The sequence below is a fragment of the Trachemys scripta genome, chromosome 4 (assembly GCF_013100865.1).
Source record: "Trachemys scripta elegans isolate TJP31775 chromosome 4, CAS_Tse_1.0, whole genome shotgun sequence".
Classification (NCBI taxonomy): domain Eukaryota; kingdom Metazoa; phylum Chordata; order Testudines; family Emydidae; genus Trachemys; species Trachemys scripta.
The window spans coordinates 107071696-107092305 of record NC_048301.1 but is presented as its reverse complement, the minus strand read 5'-3'; the positions used below and the strand labels follow the sequence as shown (position 1 = coordinate 107092305).

At 49.7% G+C, this 20610-nt stretch overlaps 1 protein-coding gene across 2 annotated transcripts in view; it reads right to left on the bottom strand.

The window, feature by feature from the left end:
- Window positions 1-1339: 1339 nt before the first annotated feature.
- DUSP8 (dual specificity phosphatase 8) overlaps window positions 1340-20610 on the bottom strand; it is an 87333-nt gene continuing 68062 nt past the window's right edge. For both annotated transcript variants that reach the window (XM_034770301.1, XM_034770302.1), the window contains 4 exons: window positions 16100-16266; window positions 12642-12801; window positions 11233-11356; window positions 1340-10583 (listed from right to left, as the gene is read on the bottom strand). In XM_034770301.1, the coding sequence (XP_034626192.1) occupies window positions 9461-10583; window positions 11233-11356; window positions 12642-12801; window positions 16100-16266 (1574 nt within the window). In that variant the 3' untranslated portion in view covers window positions 1340-9460. The remainder of the gene's footprint in view (window positions 10584-11232; window positions 11357-12641; window positions 12802-16099; window positions 16267-20610) is intronic.

Below are 20610 nucleotides of genomic sequence, written 5' to 3'. Positions count from 1 at the left end.
GCTTCTGAGCCGGCTACGTTGTCAAAATCCCCTACCACTCTAGGTCTGTCCTCTAACTGCCCAGAGAATGGAACAAGTATCCTACCTAGGTCCAGTCATTGCAAAGTACAAGGGTGGGGGATCCCACTGTTGCTCCAGAACGATTAACTGGTGGTAGCCATTCCAGGTAATCTGCCTGAGGATTGCGGGACTGCATCAGGATTAATGCTCTCCTGGTTTGACAAGGTTTGATTTGTACAAGACATCAAGATTTAGCTGTGCCTGCAGTTACCACTTGGTAATGGGTGGTGGCTCCAGATGTTACTAAGTGTGTTAAAGTCAATTAGCGCTTTAGTTTCCTGGAGCCTGATTGATACAGTGCCCACTCATGCCCTCACCCCCATAGTAAGGCTGCTGAGAATGGAGGGATTTTGTTTCAGTTTAATAAAGTTCTTCAGACCTGGTCACTGATCTACACATCCGAGGGGTTTGAAATGAAGTGAGGACAGGTATTCGGCTAGGGAAGGGATAAGTTCCAGGCTGACTCAGTATTGTGTCAGTCCTGGGTGGATCTATGTGGGCGTCTAAGCTATAACTATCATACTTAGCAATTACTGAATTAGTTTGCAAACACCAACTAATTTGTGCTCAGAATGACCAGGGCAGGCTGATACAATATCAGGCAGTGCTAGATCAAGAGGAAGGTGTGAGTGTTAGATAACAATTCCTCCCCCTCTCATTTGGATGGGGCATAGTTGGGTTGCATTACAAAAATGTAAACAGATACCACTGAACCTCCTGTATTCCTGTGGCCATTGGGAGTGTAGTGTGTTCTGCCTCAGTCATGACCAGGGACACCCCCACCCCTCCACGGGTCCAGTCCGAAGCAGAGACTGGCCAGCTTTTCACATTCTGTGGGTGGGCGTTGATGGCGTATGGGCATGCCCAGATCATGCATTTTAAGGCCAGAAGGGACCTTTATGGTCTAGTTTGACCTCTTGCATAGCACAGGCCATAGACCCTCACTCAGTAATTGCTGCATCGAAGCAAAGATGTCAGGTGATAAAGAATAAACCACATTCCTTGGTAAGTTGTTCCAATGGCGAATCACCCTCACTATTAAAAACGTGCCCCGATCACTAGTTTGAATTTCTCTAGTTTGAGATTCCAGCCAGTGGACTGTAGGTGGACAGATCTCCAGCAGGGCTTACCGGTGCTGATGGATCCCACCCAACCCATTTCCATGCGCAACAGCCATGAGTTGAGCCCGCTCTCCCAAGAGTGACTGTTCAGGATAGGATCCCATGGCACCCCCCGCACGATGGTCTCACCATCAAAAGAACAAAGCCAACACCGGCTGTTAAAACATCTATGTGGGCATTTATTACAACACGTTGTTCCAAAGTACAAAAGAAAGGAAAAGAAAGAGGGTAAAAAAGCACTGCTGTTTACAGCCTCCGGTAATAAATAAATAAAGACAGGACAGGGCAGAGCTTGTCTCTCGGTCCTGCCAGGCGCCATCCGACTTCAGCATTGGTGTAACAGGCAGGAGATGCGTTTGGTTTCAGTGACTAACTGAGAAGGGAATGGAACACAGCGGGCTGGTTGCAAGATACTGTCTCCCCACCTAGCGCTTAGAATGCATTCCAAGTGCCCCTGTCCGTTCTGGACCCAATCTCTCTGCTGAGGGACGCTGTGCGTTTGCTAATGAAAGGTCTGGGGCTCTCCTGTCTGGTATTGCACACCTTCTGAGCAACATTCATGGGGGCTAGGAGTGCTCAGCCCCTCAGGCCCCAAATCCACAGCATTGTCTGCAAATCAGGTGATCCTCCATCTGCCCTGCCCCATTTAACCCCCTAGCCATCTCTGCCTGGAAATGTACTTGAGAGAGGAAGAATGGAGCCCAAACTGGATTTCTAGAAGAGCTGGAATGGATTCTACATATGGCTCCTGAGAAGAGGAGAAAGCCTGAACTGGATTTCTCTGCTTCTCTAGAATGGATTTTGAATGACAAAATAAATTCAATACAGCACAAGGAAAAGACGACTCCTATCTATAATAAACCACACATGTTAGAGATGATAGGCCATTGCATGGCTGCTCTTAGAAGGGCAACATTAATCCCCTTGATTTAAAAATGACTTCTAACTGGGCTGGCTAGTCAAAGAGATAATATTTGATACTGTGGCACAGAGAGGATTCCCTTCCTATTGCACTGATACTTTCTCCCAGCCCTCCTCCCCACCCAGTTGACTGGGTACTTGTAGGCTTCAGGACGAGTCCAGTCTATGGGTACAAGAAGCAAGTGCCAGGTTCTGGCCACCACAGTTACTCAGAAATCTTAACTCTGCTGCCTATGAATTCTTAATGCTGGAAAACCATAGTTATTTCTGCCAGCAATGAATGCACTTATGGGGCTGTTCCCCCTCTCTTCTTGCATCCCTATCATTATTAGAGGCCAGTCTGATCAGATCTCTCTTTCCCCATGGGCTGGTCTTCCACTAAGCCCCTTCTGGGCAGCCTGGAGCTCTACTGTTCTAAAAATGAACATCCTCATTCCCCAGAAGGTGTGGCTCCTTGGACAAAGAACGATCATCAGGTGGCTGGGAAACTGAACCCAAAAAAGCCCAGGATTGCTCCCCAAAGTAAGGTGCGGTGGCTTTGGGCAGCGAGGAGAATGCTGCCAAAATAGCTGGTGATGCCAGGCCATTAAACCATTCCTGGTAAAGATGAACTTCCTGGATTCAGCCACCAGATTGGGGAACCCTGAGAGCATGTGTGCATTGACTGTGTCCTGGAAACCTGGCCAATTTTCCTTTAGTTTTAAGCTTGTGCCTTTGAATTCTCCATTCCTGCTCCCTACAAACTTGAGTAGACTCCAAGGCATGTGGGTGTGAGTGTGGGGGAGAGAAAGGCATTGCCCTGGGCTTTGCTGGTTTCAGAACCTCTGGAGGTTTCACCCTTTCAAATCCACTCACACGGGCCTACCCATGTGTGTGCCTTCTCCAGGACAGCTAATGAGCTAGGCCTGGCACAGTATAGTGCAGCCAGCCCCAGACTGGTGGGGCAAGTACAGGGTTGAGGCAGGTGGGGAATGGAGAGGTGGCTGGGGGTCTGCACTTATTCACAACAGAGAACCAAAGAGCAACATACAAAGATTAAGAAGAAAAAATTACATAATAGTAATAATAATAATAATAATTAATAAATACTTAAATCTATAATTCATAGATTGCAATTACAACACTGATAGCTTATTATTGGTAGTTTAAGAGGGAAGGCAGAAGGGGTTTCTTTTGGGTGTAGGCTTCCTATAACAGAGACATGACAGGGATGCATGGCCAGAAAAAGAAACAAACACAGAGACGAGAGATTGGGAACACAGCACAAGCTAGGAAAATATCTTTGGGCTTCAGTGTTGCCGACTCCTTTCTTCCCAGGATCCCTCCCCTTGCCAGTCCTCTGAAGCTACAAAAGAAATGGGGATGCTGCAGGGTGTCAGGGAGTTAGCCAGTTATGCCTGACTGAGTGTGACTCAGCCTTGCACTCCTTTAGAAGCTAGAAGATAAGGGGCATTCTAGAGGAGGGCCATCTGGGTAGCTTTACTGGATGCCCTTAAGAAGGCTGAAAATCTACCAATTCGCACCTGCACTCCAAGCAATGCAGCTATTGCAGGAAATGATTGGATGTTCTAATCAGCAGGGCACCAATCAGATGCTTTATAAATTCATCCGATTGTCCAATAGGGGGGCTCATTTACTCTCCTTAGGGACAATCCTGCTTCAATTTAAATCAATGGGACAGAGTCTGATCTCACTTACTCTGCTGTAAATCAGAAGTAACTCCACTAAAGGCAAGAGTGATACATCACTGTGAACCAGGCCCAAGTGAGATCAAAATCAGGCCCAATGACTCTGTGGATCAGAGATTCTAGCTGACAGTTCATTAAAGAAACACAGTAAGGGATGGGGACCAATTGCAACATAAAATCCTCCAAGGTAACTAACCTTGATACAAGAGACAGAAAAGATCTATTAAGCCATGTAGGGTTTAATCCAAAGCCCAATGAAAACAATGGCAAGACTTCTATTGAGTCCAATGGCTTTGGATCAGTCCTACCGCTTGAGGCTAGTGCAGGAATCTTCCCTAGAGGACATTTTTCTAGAGTTTTAGCTTTAAAATGCTCCAAGTGAGAGCAACTCTTCCCACAAAGACCATCAGAAAGGGCAGGGCAAATGCAAGCATATTCACAACACTGATGAGATGGGTTATAAACGCCCCATGGCTCTTAAAACCTTTGGCTTGGTTGCAGAATGGACAGCAGAGTAGGTGTCACCTCAGTGTGTGCAGACACAGAGCTGCTGAAGGGCTTTGCTGACAGGCTACGGTTCTTTGAGGGAGACTGGACAAAAAAACAAGAGACCCCCATTTTTGCCTGCACCACAATAGCTGTTTCTCTAAAATGCCACAAGATGGCAGATGTTCAGAGCCCTGCTGCTATTTCTGAGCAGGCAGCTGCTCATGTCGTTCTTCTTCACTGACCCTGTCTGCTTGTTGTTCGTATTTATAAAGGTTGAGATTGCAATGTCAGGCTGAGGATGGCCCGGATGTGTCCTAGAGCACACTCTGCAGTGACTTCATGCAGGACTAAGGGGTTGAGCCCCATCACATCTCCTGTCATGTCTGTCATTAGGTTGCATCTACACTATATTTTTAACCCCCAAATTTCCTACCATTGCAGCTCTAATAATGGTATTAGTGCTGGGGGGTAATAATGTAGAGTAGGATCCTGTGTACCACTGTCATCCAAGTCCACCCAAGTCTTGAGATCATAGTGGTAAAAATGCCAGTGCCTTATCTACTCTAGAACTCCACTATAGCTACCATGGGTGGGGCTGGACCAATGCTAGCAGTGGTGGCAAGACCCACCGCAACAGGCAAAGGAAACTCTTAATTCTCTCTAACGCTGTAGGGTTAAAACATGGGAGACAGCAACTCCGGGCTGAGCTGGTGCTGGCAGTCATGGAATGCCAGCTGTGGTGGAAGGGAAATACCCCTTACAATACAGAGGCTAGCAGAGATCCAGGCAGGGGACCATGTCTTTGGGGTGCTGTTGCAACTGCTGTAGCTCATACTTCTCCCAAGCTTCAACCAATAATATGTAAATGGGAGTGAGGGGTTACCTGAAGGCACCCTCATTAGCTCCTCCCTCTGCACTGCAGTGCAGCTGGGTCACATGTCATGGAGGGGAAACTATCATGAACTTCACAGCTGAAGAGGTCTCTGTACTAACTCCAGTTCTAGTGCACCAACCCTCAGAAGATCAAGGGCAGACCCTACATGAACAGATGTCCGTGTGACTTGCAGAACAAGAGCGAGTCATTTACTGCCGCTAAGCAGCTGGATGGCTCTACCCCGTGTCATAAGGCAAGTATCCTTTAGGAATGCTGATCGATACTGTTGAAATGGTCTAAGAAGCTGTGTGTTCTCTATGGAGACACTGCTGTATATGCTTTCAGGTCAGGTGGAATGCAACAAGGATACAAATGGGGATTCTCCATTGGGGGTGCATGATCCTGTACTAGGAACATAGGTAAGATGTGAACATGGAAACACTGTCCTGCTGGCATATTTCACAGTGTAACCTCTTGCTGTCTGGGGCTGACCAGCCAATTGACCTGGCTTGGCTGAGAATCTCTGAATTTATATGTTGAAATTTAAAAAGGGGGGGAAAAATGTAGACAAACATTTGTTCTCTTTTTTGTGACCAGCTCTAGGGCTGGCTGGAATTTTTCAAATTTCACTGAAAATGGAGCACAGACAGAGTGAGAAAGAAGAAGATTGGCAGCCCAAAAAGGGTTAAAACATGAGACAGGTCATATTGCAGACAGTGATTAGTGGGGTCTCAGTGGTTAAAAGCTCAAGAAGCCCTTTGAAAGCTTTTCTTTGTTATAAACCTCCCGATCTAGCCGGGATGCTATGTAATACACCAGTTCCCTTAGAATCACCGCCTCCCCACTGTGTCCACACACCATAGCTCTACGCTGGATGGGGATGCAAGAAAGAAACGGGAAGGGTTCCTTCTACCTCCTAAAACATAGTAGTCGGCAACACTGATGCTGATTTGAGGTGCTCACTGGAAATATGGATACTGTGTTTTTTAAGAGAGTTGAAATGAGTATCTACCCCCCTTTCAAAACAGCTGTAGGAAAAAGAGGGATGGGTTAGGCAGAGGGATCCAACCATCATCAAAACTTGTATTTTATTAATACTTCAACATGGAAAATCAAATGCATTTAATCACCCAACTTTCCCCTCCCCCACTACCAACTCCAGCACATTTTGGGGTACCAGAAGGGATTATTTGATGTTTCCATGCTTCTCACTTAATCCCTTTAAAAAAAAATCAAGAAGCCTAATGGCAGTCATAAGCCTCCTTGGAGATTCCCCTCTCCCATCCGCCGAGGACATGCGCACATCAGCAGAGACAGACAATGATCATAAGGAAAGTGACAATCTGATGCCACCAGAACATTATAATTATTATTGCAGCTCCTCACGGCTTCGGTCTGTGGTTAAGTTTTAAACCTGAGATCATTATTTTTGTCTTGTGTAGTTTGATTTGAAAATAAACAAACACAAAAGAAAAAGAAGGGAAGGTGGAAAAAAAAAAAAAGGTGGGGAGGATCTAAAAATCACACACAACACACACGTGAACAAAAACCCCTGAGGTATTGGCTTGGAAACCAGCACGATATTAAAAAGAGGAAAGCTACAGAGAGCAAAGTGTGCTTTGCAGCAGAGATAGATCTGTGCCCATAACACCAAGCAGCAGCTCAGCAGCAAGGTCTAAGCATCCCGCTGCGTGGGAGAAACACAGTTTTTGGGGTGAGGGCTTTGCTCCCCTTTAAAACAGGGACTTTCCTAAAGGGGAGAAGCAGCCAAACGTGTCTGAGAATCAGAACAGAAGCTACTCGCGCCCCTCTGTCATTTTTCTCTTGACCGCGCTTGCTAACTTATGGAAGCTTTCTGCACTGTGTGCTCATTGGCCTCCTTGAGGGCTCCCTCTTGCACCCTTGGCTTCAGTAACAGCAGGACCTGGCCCTTCCTCAACACCTGTGTTATTGTAAAGGTCCCACCTGGGCCCGACGCCACCTCTAAAAAAATAAATCAAGGGAAGAATCCCACGCAGGAGGCCTTCCCTAGGAAATCCTCACCCTTTACCCACCCAAACTCCCAGAGGGAGACGGGTTTTTGGCAGGGATTCCCTTGGAGGCTGGCACCCTGCCTTCTGCTGGGTAAGAACGAACCATCATTCGCTTCAGTTACTCTGAAAAGGTCAATTAACAGAAACTCTCCAAAGCAAAATCCCAGGAAAAGAAAAACAGTGAAACCAATTTTCTTAGCAACACACCTGAGCGTGGGAAGATGCTGCTGCAGGTGGGTGGGTGGGTTTGGAGATAGGGGTGGGGTAAGGAGGGAAGGGCTTGTCCTCACACTAACATCCCAAATATTGGGTTTGGTTCTTAGTCTTTCAATGCATTTCCTGGCGTTTCCTCTCTCTCTTTTCCTTCCTGAAGAGCCCAGTCAGTTTGGTCTTTCATTGGCTTCGCCTGTGTCTTTGGACTGTTTTCCCTCTGCCCCATGTCACTTGCATGCCCACTGGAGCCCCAGTGCTGGATATGCCCCATGATCATGCTCTCTTACACACACACACACGGATAGAGAACTGGTGCTGGAGTACTGAGCAATATTTTATGCTAAGCACTCAGAGGTAACTAACTATCTTGCAGTGGGAAACCTGTTGCTGTTCTCAGGACTCCCTGGGCTTCATTCTGGTACTACAATAAATAACTCCATTTTTTCCCAAGGATGAGGCCTGTATTTTCCTCCAGGGTTCAGCCCCTCTGGCTAGCCATGTGGAGTAACACTGGGAGGGGGAAAGCAGGGCCTCAAGGGCTTTTCATTACAATCTCACCCATGCACAAGGGTGAGAAGTGTTCCCTTTTTCTCCTGGACACTATCGCCCCCACCTCCTCCCCAGAAGCACCCTGAGCAAGTGGGCAAGGCAGTTGCTCATGGGAGTTCAGCCCCCACAGAACCCCTCGAGCATTATCTAGGGAGTAAGTTTTTCTCCAAAAGGACCCAGTAACCCCCAAATTCTCCAATACAACCCAGTATGGGTTGCTGCCCCTTTAATGAAAAGCCTCCTCTGCTCCCTCATTCCCCACATCCCAGGCATCCCTGATCCAATCCTCTGTTTTTTCCATAGACCAATGCCAGCCCTTCTGTCCCACAACTGGGAGAGGGAAAGATTCTATGGCTTTGATGGAGACAAGAGAGAATCAAATAGGAACCAAAAGGTAAAGCAGCAGCTTTCAGGAGAGCATTTCCTGCTCAGTTTGTGTTGAAAGAAGATATTTTTGTTTTGTTTTTTTCCATTTTTAAAAAAGTGCATGAAAGATTTTTCCTGCCCCGTTTTTGCTTTGCGCGCAGGGAATGGGGAGTCCGTGTCGCTGACGTGCGCTACAGAAGGAGTCACAGGCCGCGGATATTGCTTAGAAACTCGTGTTTCAGATTTAAATACCATAGACAGTAAAAATAGAGCTGAAAGTACCGCCCCACAATGTCTGCAAATCATTGCCAGAATGAACAGCTTCAATAAATTAAAAACAAAACCATTGAAATATTATTTACGGCTCAATAAAAATTGCAGTAAAACCATTTACCTTTTTCTTTGTGTGGTTTTTTTTTATATTATATATAATATATATTTATATATGTATAGGGCTGCGGTAGTGCAGCATTATTAAGATACTTAGCCAGAAAAAACACAGACAGAGCATACTTAGTGCACCAGGAGGAGAAAAAGGCTTCGGGGGAGGAGCCAATGCAAATATCCCCACCCCACCCTTGGGAGGGAGCCACCTACATTCCATCTCCCGCCCTGATACAAGGGACGGAGAACTGGGGTGAGCAAAGCCTCTGCCATTTCCCATTGGTCAGGATAACGCTTTCTTCTAAATGAAGACACCCCTACTTTTTGACTGCACATTTGCAGAGAAAATATTAAACGCCCCTCAGAATTTTAATCTGAGAATGACCCAGCTGGGGTGCTCAGATGTGATGGGCGTCTCCCCCACTTCAGTCAAAGATCAGCTCTTCCATCACCCCAGTGAGTCACTTTCTGCCCGGGGGGCAGAGAATCCAGGGGTGAAAGGGTTAATAGGCTCCTCCCTCCCCAAAGGGAATGCAGCCAGGGTGGGGAGGCGGGGAGGGGAAAAAAGAGACCAAGGGGGAGGGGCACTAAGCATGCACAGTCATGTTTCCTGACTTTGAATTCATTCACCTTTGTTTCATTTTGGCATGTGTGCACCTGCAAATACACACACGGGTATAAATACTGTCCCCACCCCACCCCCACCTTGCCTCTTCCCAGTTAAATAGCCACCCCTCACTCTCCAATGCCCCAGGATGAATGTCAGGACACCTCAATGATCTCCATGCTGCCCGAAAAGCTAGACTGTTTGCCTATTTTGCCCAGGTCTTCCCGGGACCTGCCCTCTGACATGGTCTCCTCGAACTCCATCTGGCAGCTCCTCCTCTTGAACTGCTTCTCCGCGGCAGCATCCTCGTGCCAGCTGTGCCGCCCGTCCCTCTGCTCCACCCTCTGCTTGTCCCTCAACCTGATCTCGCAGCTGCCCTGCAGGGTGCTGCAGCTGAACGAGGAGTATGAGGCAGCGCTGGCAAACAAGGCCCCGCTCCCTCCGCCGCTGCCCACCGCCGAGTCTGTGCTAAAGTACCAGGGGTTCTCCGATGACGGGGTGCTGGGTGATTCCAAATGCACACCCCAGGCACCTACCCCCCCTCCACCGGGAGAGTTTGGTGTCGCAGCTGGCTGTGTGGGCTGCTGTCCCACGCCAGGGAGACTCAGCCGCAGTGTCTGCTTGAGATTGTCCTCCACACTGGTGCTTTTGTGCATGGCACACACCCCACTGAAATTGAGGCTCATCCCGTGGGCAGGGGAGCCCGCCTGATGCCTATGTTTCCGCCTCTGCCTCACCTTGGCTTCTAGCAGGAAGTCCGGCCCACTGGGCCAGTCGGGACTATCCAGCACGGGCGAGTACTGGCACAAGCCGTTAGGTCCAGAAGGGCTGTCCAGCTTGCAAAGCTTGGGGGCTTCCCCGGTGTCAGCGGGGCCTGGGGTGTCCTGCCTCAGGCCGGGGGAGTAGGCTGATTTGATGTCCAGGGAGAAGGAGCGCTTTAGCCGGTTGGTGTCTTGGATGCGCTCCGAGGACAGGTGTAGGCCATTGAGTCCTTGCTGTAGTGCTGTGGGTGAGACAATTTTGAGAGCTCCTGCTGGCTCACTGCGGGAGGGCGCCAAGCTTGTGCTTTTTGATATGTCCTCGGCCTTTTCTGAGGTAGAAAGCTTCAGGTGCCTGTTGCTCTCAGGCACTTCAGCTGGGTCTGGCTGGGCATCCCCCTCGCTCCTATCACCTTGGGCCTTCAAGGCCTTGAGGAGCTTCAGGCTCCTCTCGTACTCCAGGAGCTGGCCCAGGAAGTTGAAGTTGGGCGATATGGATGGGCGTCGGTCTTTGACAAACCTGCAAGGGTAGACAAACAGATGGGGTCGTCACTTGGTCTTTGGCCCACCAGCTAGGCTACCTTAGCTCTGCCGGCCTCCTCAGCGGGAGAAGCTAGTGCATTCTACCAAAAGCTCAGAAAGAAACAGGTGATGGGCGATCCACAATGCCTCAGGGCAGTCTGCAGAGAAAGCCAGGAGTATTTAGGCTCTAGGAAATTTACCACCTCACTCTACTTTCCCATGGGCAGCTCCCCACTCCCATGGCATGCAGTCCATTGTGATATTTCAAAACTGCTCCTGAAGGACAGCCCTCCGCCTCCCATGAATGTAGGGCAGCACCAACCTGCTGCTAGGCCAGCCTACACCAGATTTCACCCTAGTCAAGGGTTTTGCTTCTTGAAGCTGAGCCCTTCATTTCCTTTGACTGGGGCAACAACGAGGGGTGTGCACGGGCACTGCTCTGTGGTAGGGCACAAAGTATATACCCTATCCAGGGCCCAGTGTCAGCCTAGCAACATGTAACCCACTAGCACTCAGAAAATTCATTCAAAGCAATGCTTTGAAACCCTTTCTGACAGCTTCTCTCTGCCTGTGCCAGCCTGCTTCCCTTTACTAGAGCAGGGGTACATTCACATACTTCATCATTCCCCTCATCCACTCGCACCTACCTGTAGGCGTCGTCTGAAGACATGCCCATGGTCTTCATGATGTAGGCGATGGCAATGGTGGCTGATCGGGAGATCCCTGCCAAGCAGTGAACGATCACTTGGCAGCTGGATACCTTGGCCTTGTCTGCAGCATGGTACAGAAAGAACAGCTTTCAGAGGGGTGCCCCTAGAGGTTGGACAGCATCATTTCATCCTCTGTCCCCATGGAACATCTTTGTGAGGCTGTATGTCTAGTGGCCAGCGCAGAGGAGTGGGAGGCAGGACTCCTGGGTTTTCCCCCTGGCTTTGCCAGTGACTCGTTATGTGACCCTGGGCTAGTCTCTGGGCCTCTTGGTGTTCCCATTTCCCCATGTATAACATGGACATAAGGACACTGGCCTTTGTTTCTCACTGAGACCCTCAGTTAAAAGGCTTTCTTACAAAAGTGCAAAGTATTATCATTTGCACAACTAGCTAGCTGTGGCAAAGGTCACACTTTCAAATGACTTTGATGCTGGTTGAGGTGCCAGGTTTTCTAGGGGAGGAAAGGCTTCTCCTAGTGGCTGAGTGTGCATGTTTCACTGTGGGTGAAGGGACAAGGGCTCTCTGGACGAAAAGAGGAGTTGGGGGAAGAAGAGCCTGAGTTTTGTTGGCTGGGATAGTGGCAAGGAGTGAAGAGTCCAGCTCCCAGTGTCTGGGGCCACCACAGCAAAATCAAGACTGGAGCTGTGTAGTGGGGTGGTCCCCCGTTCCTGCCCTGAAGGGCTTAAAACAGCCAGGGACCAGGGCTGGGGCAAAGGAAAAGCTACAAGGCTGATTGGGGCATGGCCCAGCTGCGGCCGCTTCCCCAATCAGGCCACAGCTGGCCTGTATAAAAAGGCTGGGAGTCAGAGACCAAACAGTCTCTCTCTGCCTTCAGAGGAAGAAGGACCTGGCTGCAGTGAGCTAGTGTACCTGAGTGGAGCAGGGCTGGGGAGCTCCAGCCTGGAAAGCCCCAGGCTGCAGCCTAGTAGGAGGCCAAGGGGTACTGGGGGTTGCAGAGGGCAGGCCAAGGCAGCAGGTCCAAACCCAACCTTGCCAGTGAGGAGTAGGCTGATACTGCAGTCTGCCCCAGGATGTGGGGCTAGACGATGACTGGCAGTGGCCTTATTCTGAGGTGAGGTAGGGATAGTGGGTGGCGGTTCCCCACAGAGGGGAGACCCTAGTACTGAGGGGTGTACTGCCAGGGGGCAGCATCCCAGATAAAAGGGCACCAGGGCCCAGAGAGGGACATGGGGGCCAGAGGACACGCAGATCACTGGCCTGCAGGAGGTGCTCTAGGGCGCTGGAAGAGCTAATTCCCTGAAGAGCCCAGCAGGAGGTGCCGCAGGGGTGAGTCCACTCCTCTACAAGCTGGAAGAAGTAAATAAAGGACCAGGGAGCTGCCTCACCGATGAACTCAATGGACTTGTCCAGCCATGGAAGCAGCTTCTCACAGTAGTTGTCATTGACAGGAATGCGCATGAAGTGACTGTCACAGATGAAGTCTGGCTTGGGGCAGGAGTTGCTGGCGTTGAGGACGTAGCTTATTCCATTCTGAGTCATCAGGTCCTGGTGATAGAGAAGATACAAGTGACGTGGGCTCAGTCAGTACAAAGCTGGACCTTCCCATCTACACTCTCATAGGCCTCATGCACTCCAGCGTTCTCGCTCACAGTTACTCTAGTGCAGTTCAAAGTAGCAACTTTGGGGAGCACCAGCACAGATGAGCCAATGAGGAGTAAACCACTGTCATATGGACCTGCTCTGAGCATGGTTAAGCTGTCTGCCAGGTTCTCACATTTGGGGTCCTGATCAGGTGTTGGGGGTGCTGACCACCTTGCCCTTCCATACTGGTAAAGAGAAGCGGGTCCTGGCTAGATAGCAGGGAGTGTGCTTGGGGGGGCCTGGTGGGGGAAAGACTGAGAACCCCAGAGCTAGAACAATGGTGGGAAATTTTAAGGAAGAAAAACAAAATAATCAAGGGTTACATCTACTGTAGAAGAAAGCTTAGAGGGGCCAGGTTCAGGTGAAGAGAACATCTTACTAGCAGAGCTAGTATTCACTGAATGTAGTCCTCTTTTCTGTTCCCAAATCACTTGGGAACAAGTCATGATTTCCCACAGATTTGTTCACTGTTTGAAACTCTCCACTCCGTGGTTTACCGGAGCCAGTTTCAGTCTATAAGAGACCTGTAAACTGTTTGCTGCTGGTATCAGTCCCAGCATAGGAGACTGGCAATTCAGAACATGAGCTGTTTTGTTTGGGACACATTTAGGTCATGTGATTTCCTTTTGGGATGAATATAATCATGGCTCTGGAGCGAACTCTTTGGACTAACCAATTGAGAAGTAGCTTTCCATGAGTGTTCTGCCATAGTCATTACTAGTCACTGCTTCTTCCCAACGTTCCTGCCAGTAACCTGACTCGCCTGCATGCTTACGGAAAGTGAATGAAAAAGTCCGAGGGCTAGTTCAAAATGTCAAGTGAGTGTTCATGGATCATTTCTTGCCACGTTCTGCTCATTGGGCACATGTATGTGACCTCTCATCCTTCCCAGAGAGACAAGGCTAGATTCACCAGCGTGCATGGCCAGAGCAGCATAAAACGGCCAGAGCGTAGTGGTGAATATGACCTGTTGTGCCCCCTGAGAGCTGAAATCCAACCCAGATTATGCCCAAAACAAGGGAGATCATCCATACCAAAGATCCGATAGTTCTAGTCCTATGAATGCCTGTTCTGTGCTATTTCGGGGCGAGGAAGAGGAACAGAGAATTGAATGGAAGAAAGGAGTTGAGAAAGAAATAAAGGTGCCATAAAATAGACAGTGATTAGGAAACTGGAGAGAGAAAAGAAACCTCCCCCCTGCCCCCATGCCCTGTGGCATGGCAGCAGTGAGGTGCAGAGCTGCCATATGGGGTTTGCGTAGGGTGACCCTACGTCTTATTTTGGCCGGAACAGTCCCTTTTTTAAGCCCTGTCCCGGCCATCCCGACTTTTTTTTCCCCAAAAGGAGGCATTTGTCCCATTTGCTCTTGCTGACTTGATCAACTGGCAAGAGCAAACAGGATAAATGTCCACTTTTGTCAAAAAAGTGGGGTGTGGTGCAGAGGGGGCGAGCAGAGAGAGAGGAGGCAGGGCTGGGGGGGGGGAGCAGCATTCCAGCATGTGGGGCCCCCTGCTGGGTTCCAGCAACTGGGCAACAGCCTGGTGTGGGGCTGGGGGGTTTCGAGCGACTGGCAACAGCATGGGGGGCGGGGAGGGCGGGGACTTGGGCAAGCGGTTGGGGATGTCCAGTTCTCTCTTTGGGAAATATGGACACCCTAGGTTTGCGTGCTCACAAGGGACCCTGCTATCCCATCATAGAGGGTTGTTCTCTGCCAGCCCTGCTCTCTAATGCCCTGCCAGCCCTGCTTTCTAGGTTATGAGAAGCGAGTGACTCTTGTCTTCAATAATGACCCACTGCGCAGAGAGGGAAGCAAACACCTCTCAGAACAAAGGGGTGAGCAAAAGGTCGTGCTGAGATTGGGGCGGGGGCATGGTTGAAGCCTCGTCAGTCCGACGCCTGATGTAGGGCTCTCAGGGGACACGGCCGAGATTTCCTCCCTGAATTCCATTTAATTCACTCCGTGGTTCCTGTCCTAACTAAGCTTACATAAGAGTCTCTTCCTCAGCAGGCTCCCTAGAAGCCTAACCTCAGCTCCTAGGAGCCAGCCCAGCTCCTGAGCTCACATTCTTGGCATTTTTCTCTTTCATTTCCTTCTACTCCCTATATATAAAAATTTCTCTCTCCTCTTTCTGGTCCACCCCCATACTCCTGTCAGATGCTTCTCCCCTGGCCCTCTCCCCAGGCGAGAATGTCTGACTGGCTCCCTCCTGCCCACAGTAGGCGCCCAGCGGAATTTTAACTACAATTTCTGTTTCTTTCTTCTCTCATTTATTTTCTTCTTCTCTTAAAACAAAATTCCTTCCCCAAGGTGACATCACTGCCCAAGCATTCCAGCACCTTTAAAAGGACAGTACCCCACTTTTCCCTCCGCCCTTCTCTTCCCGAAGAGAATCTTTGTCTATTTCCAGGCCTCTTTAAAGAGCTCTTTGCCTCGGACTGTGGCTGCTGGCCCCTTTCCCACTCCCCTCCATGATTAAACATCCCAGCTTAACCCCTCCTCTCCCTCTGGCTGCCAAGCTGGGCCTGGAGCAGCTGAAGTCAACCTTGGCAGCCCAGATGGCAGGGGGGATTAGTGGGGAGAAGCTGGCTCCCTCGATGTGAATCTTCCAGGGGCTCCCTTGGGGCGAGGCACCATGGCAGCTCTTCTTCTTCCCCCCTTCCCAGCTCCATTGTGCCCCTTCTGTCTCTTCCCCATTGCTCCTCTCTGCCCTTGCAGCTCTCCCGCCCCTTCCTGGATTGGATGCCACTCACCAAGCCCAAAGAGCTTAAGTCTTTTCTACGTGCATATTCTTGGCCATGCTCCCTCACCCTTTGCCACTATGGAACATGGCAGTCAGGGGAATCAGGCAGCTACCCTCAGGTTGCAGAGGGAAGGCCGGTCCTTCCTCACACATCCCTTCTGGACTGAATCAAACCACAGCAGGACAACACCCCTGCCAGCCAAGAACTCTGCAAGGCTCCTCCTGCGGATGCTCTCCACAGCCTCCCCCAGGCCTTTGTATGTATGGGCCGTGTCCTTAGCTCCTTATTCATTCCAAACTGGGCAGGACAAGCCATTGAAAGTTACACGTGCATTGTCCTCAAATGCAAAACGTACAACGAGCTTCTCCCACGTGCCACCCCGACCGGATAGGCCTGTTCCAATTGGTAAGGAGCAACGGCAGCATGGGGCAGGCATGTCTCCCCACCAGCAAGGCCGTACCTTGTTTAGGACATCTTTCTGGGAGCCCAGGTAGAGATGAGGCAGGATGCGGGTGGGGCCAACATTGGCCACTGGCAAGCATGGCTGGGAGATGCTCATTGGCAAGATGGCAGCTGGTTTCCCTTCGCAGAGTCCTGGGAAGCAAGACGAGAAGGTGGCAAAGCCCCCTGCAGACAGAAGGAGAAGATTTAGACTATGTAAACTCTCCAGGACAGAGGTGGTCTCTCATTGTGTGTCTGTAAAGTGCCTGGCACAATGGGGTTCTGATCATGGTTAAGGATTCTTGGTGGTAGAATAAAACTGGAAGAAGGTACCGCTAGTCAATTATAATCAAGCCAGCTCCATAAGAGACTGGTGTTTAACTGATTGTAGGCAACCAAGTAGCTTAATGATGGGCATCAGTGTCAACTTATAGGTAAATAAAATATACCGAAAGTGCAGGGGAGGCTGGGGGGAGGCAGAACTAAATAACTTATGTTAGAATTTGGCCAGGACCCCAGGGCTAATCCTCTTTCTCATATAAATACTTCCATGGGATTTTTAGTGACTACAAGTGGTCAGCGCCAAGATTTTAGATCTGATCCAAATGACAGCAACCCCAGCAGCGCAGTGGTTTGCTAGCACTGTACTGGGCAGTGGCTCAAGGGAAGAGAGTCAGCTAGGGAACATGGCAACGGCTCGCTGCAGTACTTAGGTGTTCTTTGGAGGTCTTCAACCTAACCAGTCTGACCCTGCTTAGCTTGCGGTTTTTGACAGGATCAGAGCACAAATAGCTGCAGGCCTTTGTACTTGAGCAGGATCAGCGTCAGAGTCACGCAGTGTTTTAAGTGGCATTTACCCCCCCTCCTCCAAACACACAGCGCCTCCTGTCTCTTTCCTAAATGAATGCCTGCCTGATTATGCAGCCCTGTGTACAGTGCTAATTAGAAAAATGAGTCCGCATGCAGAGGAGGAGGGAGGTGGGCGGCTGGGATGCAGAAAGTATTTGGACAGAGAGGGTGGAATCTGACTTTTTTTAAACAGATTCCTGAGCAATTTTTCATGGTCAGATGTTGCTAAACGTGATAGCAAGAAGGGTCCGATTCACTGCGCCAGCGCAGGCTGCAAACCTGTTTGTGTCTGGTTTGCTCAGACAGCCCCAAACACCAGATTCAGAGGAATAGCTATGGGGTGGCAGAAGCAGGTAGGGGATGACAAGTGAAGCTAGAATTCTGAGAACTCTAGTCCAAATACAGAGCAGCTCTTCTGAGTCCGAAAATCATAGCCATGCTCACACAGAAGGAATGGTGAAACAGGGCACAGAATCTTGTTGCACTTTCCAGCCAGGGATCTCCAAGCGCTGTATGAACCTGTACAAATCCTCACCTCCCCATGCAATTAGGTAACAGCATTAGTTCATTTTGCAGATGGGGATGCTGAGGCTCAGAGAGGTGAAGCGACTTGCCCTAGACCAGTGGCACAGCCAGGAATGGGAACTCAGGTTTCCTGCCTCCACACCTCTGCTAGGCCACAGCATAGCCAAATGCAGGATTTACCGAAAAGAGCACACAACATGGTCCCTCCTTGCACTGCTTTAACTTGTTATACATGCAAGAGACCTGCATTCTTGAGGGAGTTTCTTAACACCCACCGACTCCTTTCTCCACACAGAGTTAGGCCTAGCAACCCTTAGCGAGAACTACATCTGGTCTAGGTTACCAAGCCGAGCGCTTGTGTCAATACGAAGGGTCCTGAGTGGTGTACGTCCCCACTCTGTGCTTTTGATACTAGGGACTATAGATAGTGTAATACAGACGGAGTTTCACAGAGGCTGAACAAAGTTCCTGACTCCCATTGACTTTCAGAGAAATCTGGATGTCTAAAATAGGGTGACCAGATGTCCCGATTTGATAGGGACAGTCCCAAATTTGGGGGCTTTTTCTTATATAGGCATCTATTACCCCCCACCCCGTGTCCTGATTTTTCACACTTGCTATCTAGTCACCCTAGTCTAAATCCATTAGGTCTCACTGAAGCTCCCAGCCATTGTTTCTATAGGGACTGGTTCTGTTTCTATAGAGACGAGTTCAGGTAAAATAAGAATCCCTGCCCTTGAATCCAGCCCATCTCCATAACTGAACTAAAACATCTATTGAAGTTCACTTAACGACCTTCCACCCAACCCCTCCCCCTCTAGGGGGATGGAAGAGGCTGAAACATGGCCCTCCTCCCCCAGGTCATACTCAGCAGGGTCCTGCCAACTTCACAGCAAACCCCCCTGAGAATCCCCATCCTTACCTTACTGGATCCCAATGTGGGGCTCTGATGAGTCCTGACTAGTGCTGAAACCAAATCTCCAGTGCTCTGGGGTAAAGTGGGGGAGGGGTTGACACAATGGTCTCTGCAGATAGTAGCAGCAGCCAGGTCTCATAGACTGAATGCCCAAGTCCTGGGCCCTAGCTCTGCTCAGATGGGGAAGAGGTCCTCAGTCCTCCAAACAAGGGAGATGCCTCATCTTCCATGCCATGGGAACCCCAAGCTGCTTTGGACAGACACCAACCCCCTTGCCATTGGCCCTCACTTTGAGTCCTTTGAAGAACAATGCCTTTTCCCAACATAGCCACATAGCAGGCAGCCCAGTTGTACTTGCCCAAGGAAGCCACTATATTGGAAGAGAAATTGATCTCCAACCTGCAATATCTCCCCTCTGGCCACTTAAGCTTCCCTGTGTTGCTGGCACTTATCACCAAGAACAGCTACCAAGACTTTGGAGACTTGGGATATGAAGAGTTAAAGAAAGCACCTTCCAACACTTCCTCCTCCCCGGTTCTTTCAAACATGACATCACCCCCCTCAATTGGGATATTAAATCAGAGTGAAAGAAAGACGCTCAGCACAGGTGCACACAAGCTTTGGTTACTCCCACTCCCTCCCTGGCCACATCAGTCTCACCAGGAAGCATAAATCATGAGGTAGAGTGGGATTTGAGTGCAAAGAGTCCACATCTGGAGACTGCAGAAGAGGTTCAGTGGACAATGCAGCACAATGGGCAGCCAGGCAGAAGGGCTACCTGTTGCTCCCTCCCAGAGAGACCTTTCCTTCTATCAGTCATCAGTGCCAAGGGAAGGAAAACAACCGATCTCCTGTATTTTAATTTGGAGGGTGTATGTGTGGGGAGGTCTAGTCTTGCAATGAATGCCTAGCCGTACCAGGGCCAGGCTTGGGCCCATAATCTTTTGTTCACTCAAAAGGCTTAGGAAGTCTTAATAGCACAAAAACGGGTGTTTTTCATCCTGGAGCAAGGTGTGCGCCCTTCCCCCTGGAGTATAGGTTGGGAATCAATGCCTGCCTCCCCGCCCCCGGCCCCTCTACTCTGCTCATGTTCATTATTGGCCTATACAACTCGAAACTCTCTTTAGGAGCCAGGAGCGTTCGAGGTGACATCATAGCTAAAGCAGGCTGGCACTTGCTGGCTGGCAGTCTCCTAGCAATGCTCCCCCTCCTCTTGCCCCCGCCAGCACTTGCCTGCCTGCAGATCCTTTGCTGGCTCTGCTGGGGAAAGCACAGGCAAGTGACACAGGGGGCTGGGAAGTGTGCACGGGGAGATTCACTGAAAGGGACAGAGTCACCCTTGCCTCAAGTTTGTATGCCCCAACCACCTCTAGGGAGGAGACATGCTCCCTATATGGCCCACAACAAAGCACCTAAGCACATGCTTAACTTTAAGAACGCGAGTCATCCCGTTGAAGTCATTTAAACTACTCTTGTGCTTCACTTTAACATCACGCTTACGTGCTTTGCTTGACAGAGTCCTAGCTGAGCAAAACTTTTACCATTTTCTGCTCTGTCCCTTCATAAATCTCTTTCCACATAAACCTTATTTCCTCCCAAACATCATTGCTCACAGCTATTGAGCAATCCCAGGGTTTGAAAGGGAACTGGGGAGACAGCCTTGAGCTGAGGACATCAGGCCCCAACACCTCTGAACTTTCAGGGATACAAAACCCAGCCCTAGAACGTGCAGCTACAGCAAGTCTTAAGTTTTTGGAAAGCAAAGCGGCTTCTTAAAATCACCCCAAAGGCAGTAACTGTCCCTGGCAGCATTCCAAGCAATACTTGGGCTTTCCCTTACCTACACAATACACCATGTTTTAGCATTAATTCAGAACAAGAGGGGGCCGTTCTAGTCTTTTATTTATAATACTAACACCTCCCTGGGGCTGGCAGTGGGATTCTCCTGGCCCGCGTGGAACTAAGAGTGGGGGTGAGAATCTGTATTTGGGGTGGAGTGGGTGGAAAGAGATCTCGGGTTTCTTCTGGATGCTTCCTCAAGCAGGAGCACTGGCTGAGGCTCTTGGATAAGGAGCTGGTCCCTTGCAATGCACAGAACCTTATCCTTGGCCTGGACTCCAGCATTCCTGAGGGCTTTAGAAAACATTCCCTACTAAATCCAATGTTTTCCTGGCTTCTAGAGTTACCTACATCATGCGAGGGTGGAGTCCAAGCGAACAGAGAGATGTGTGTGGATGTGG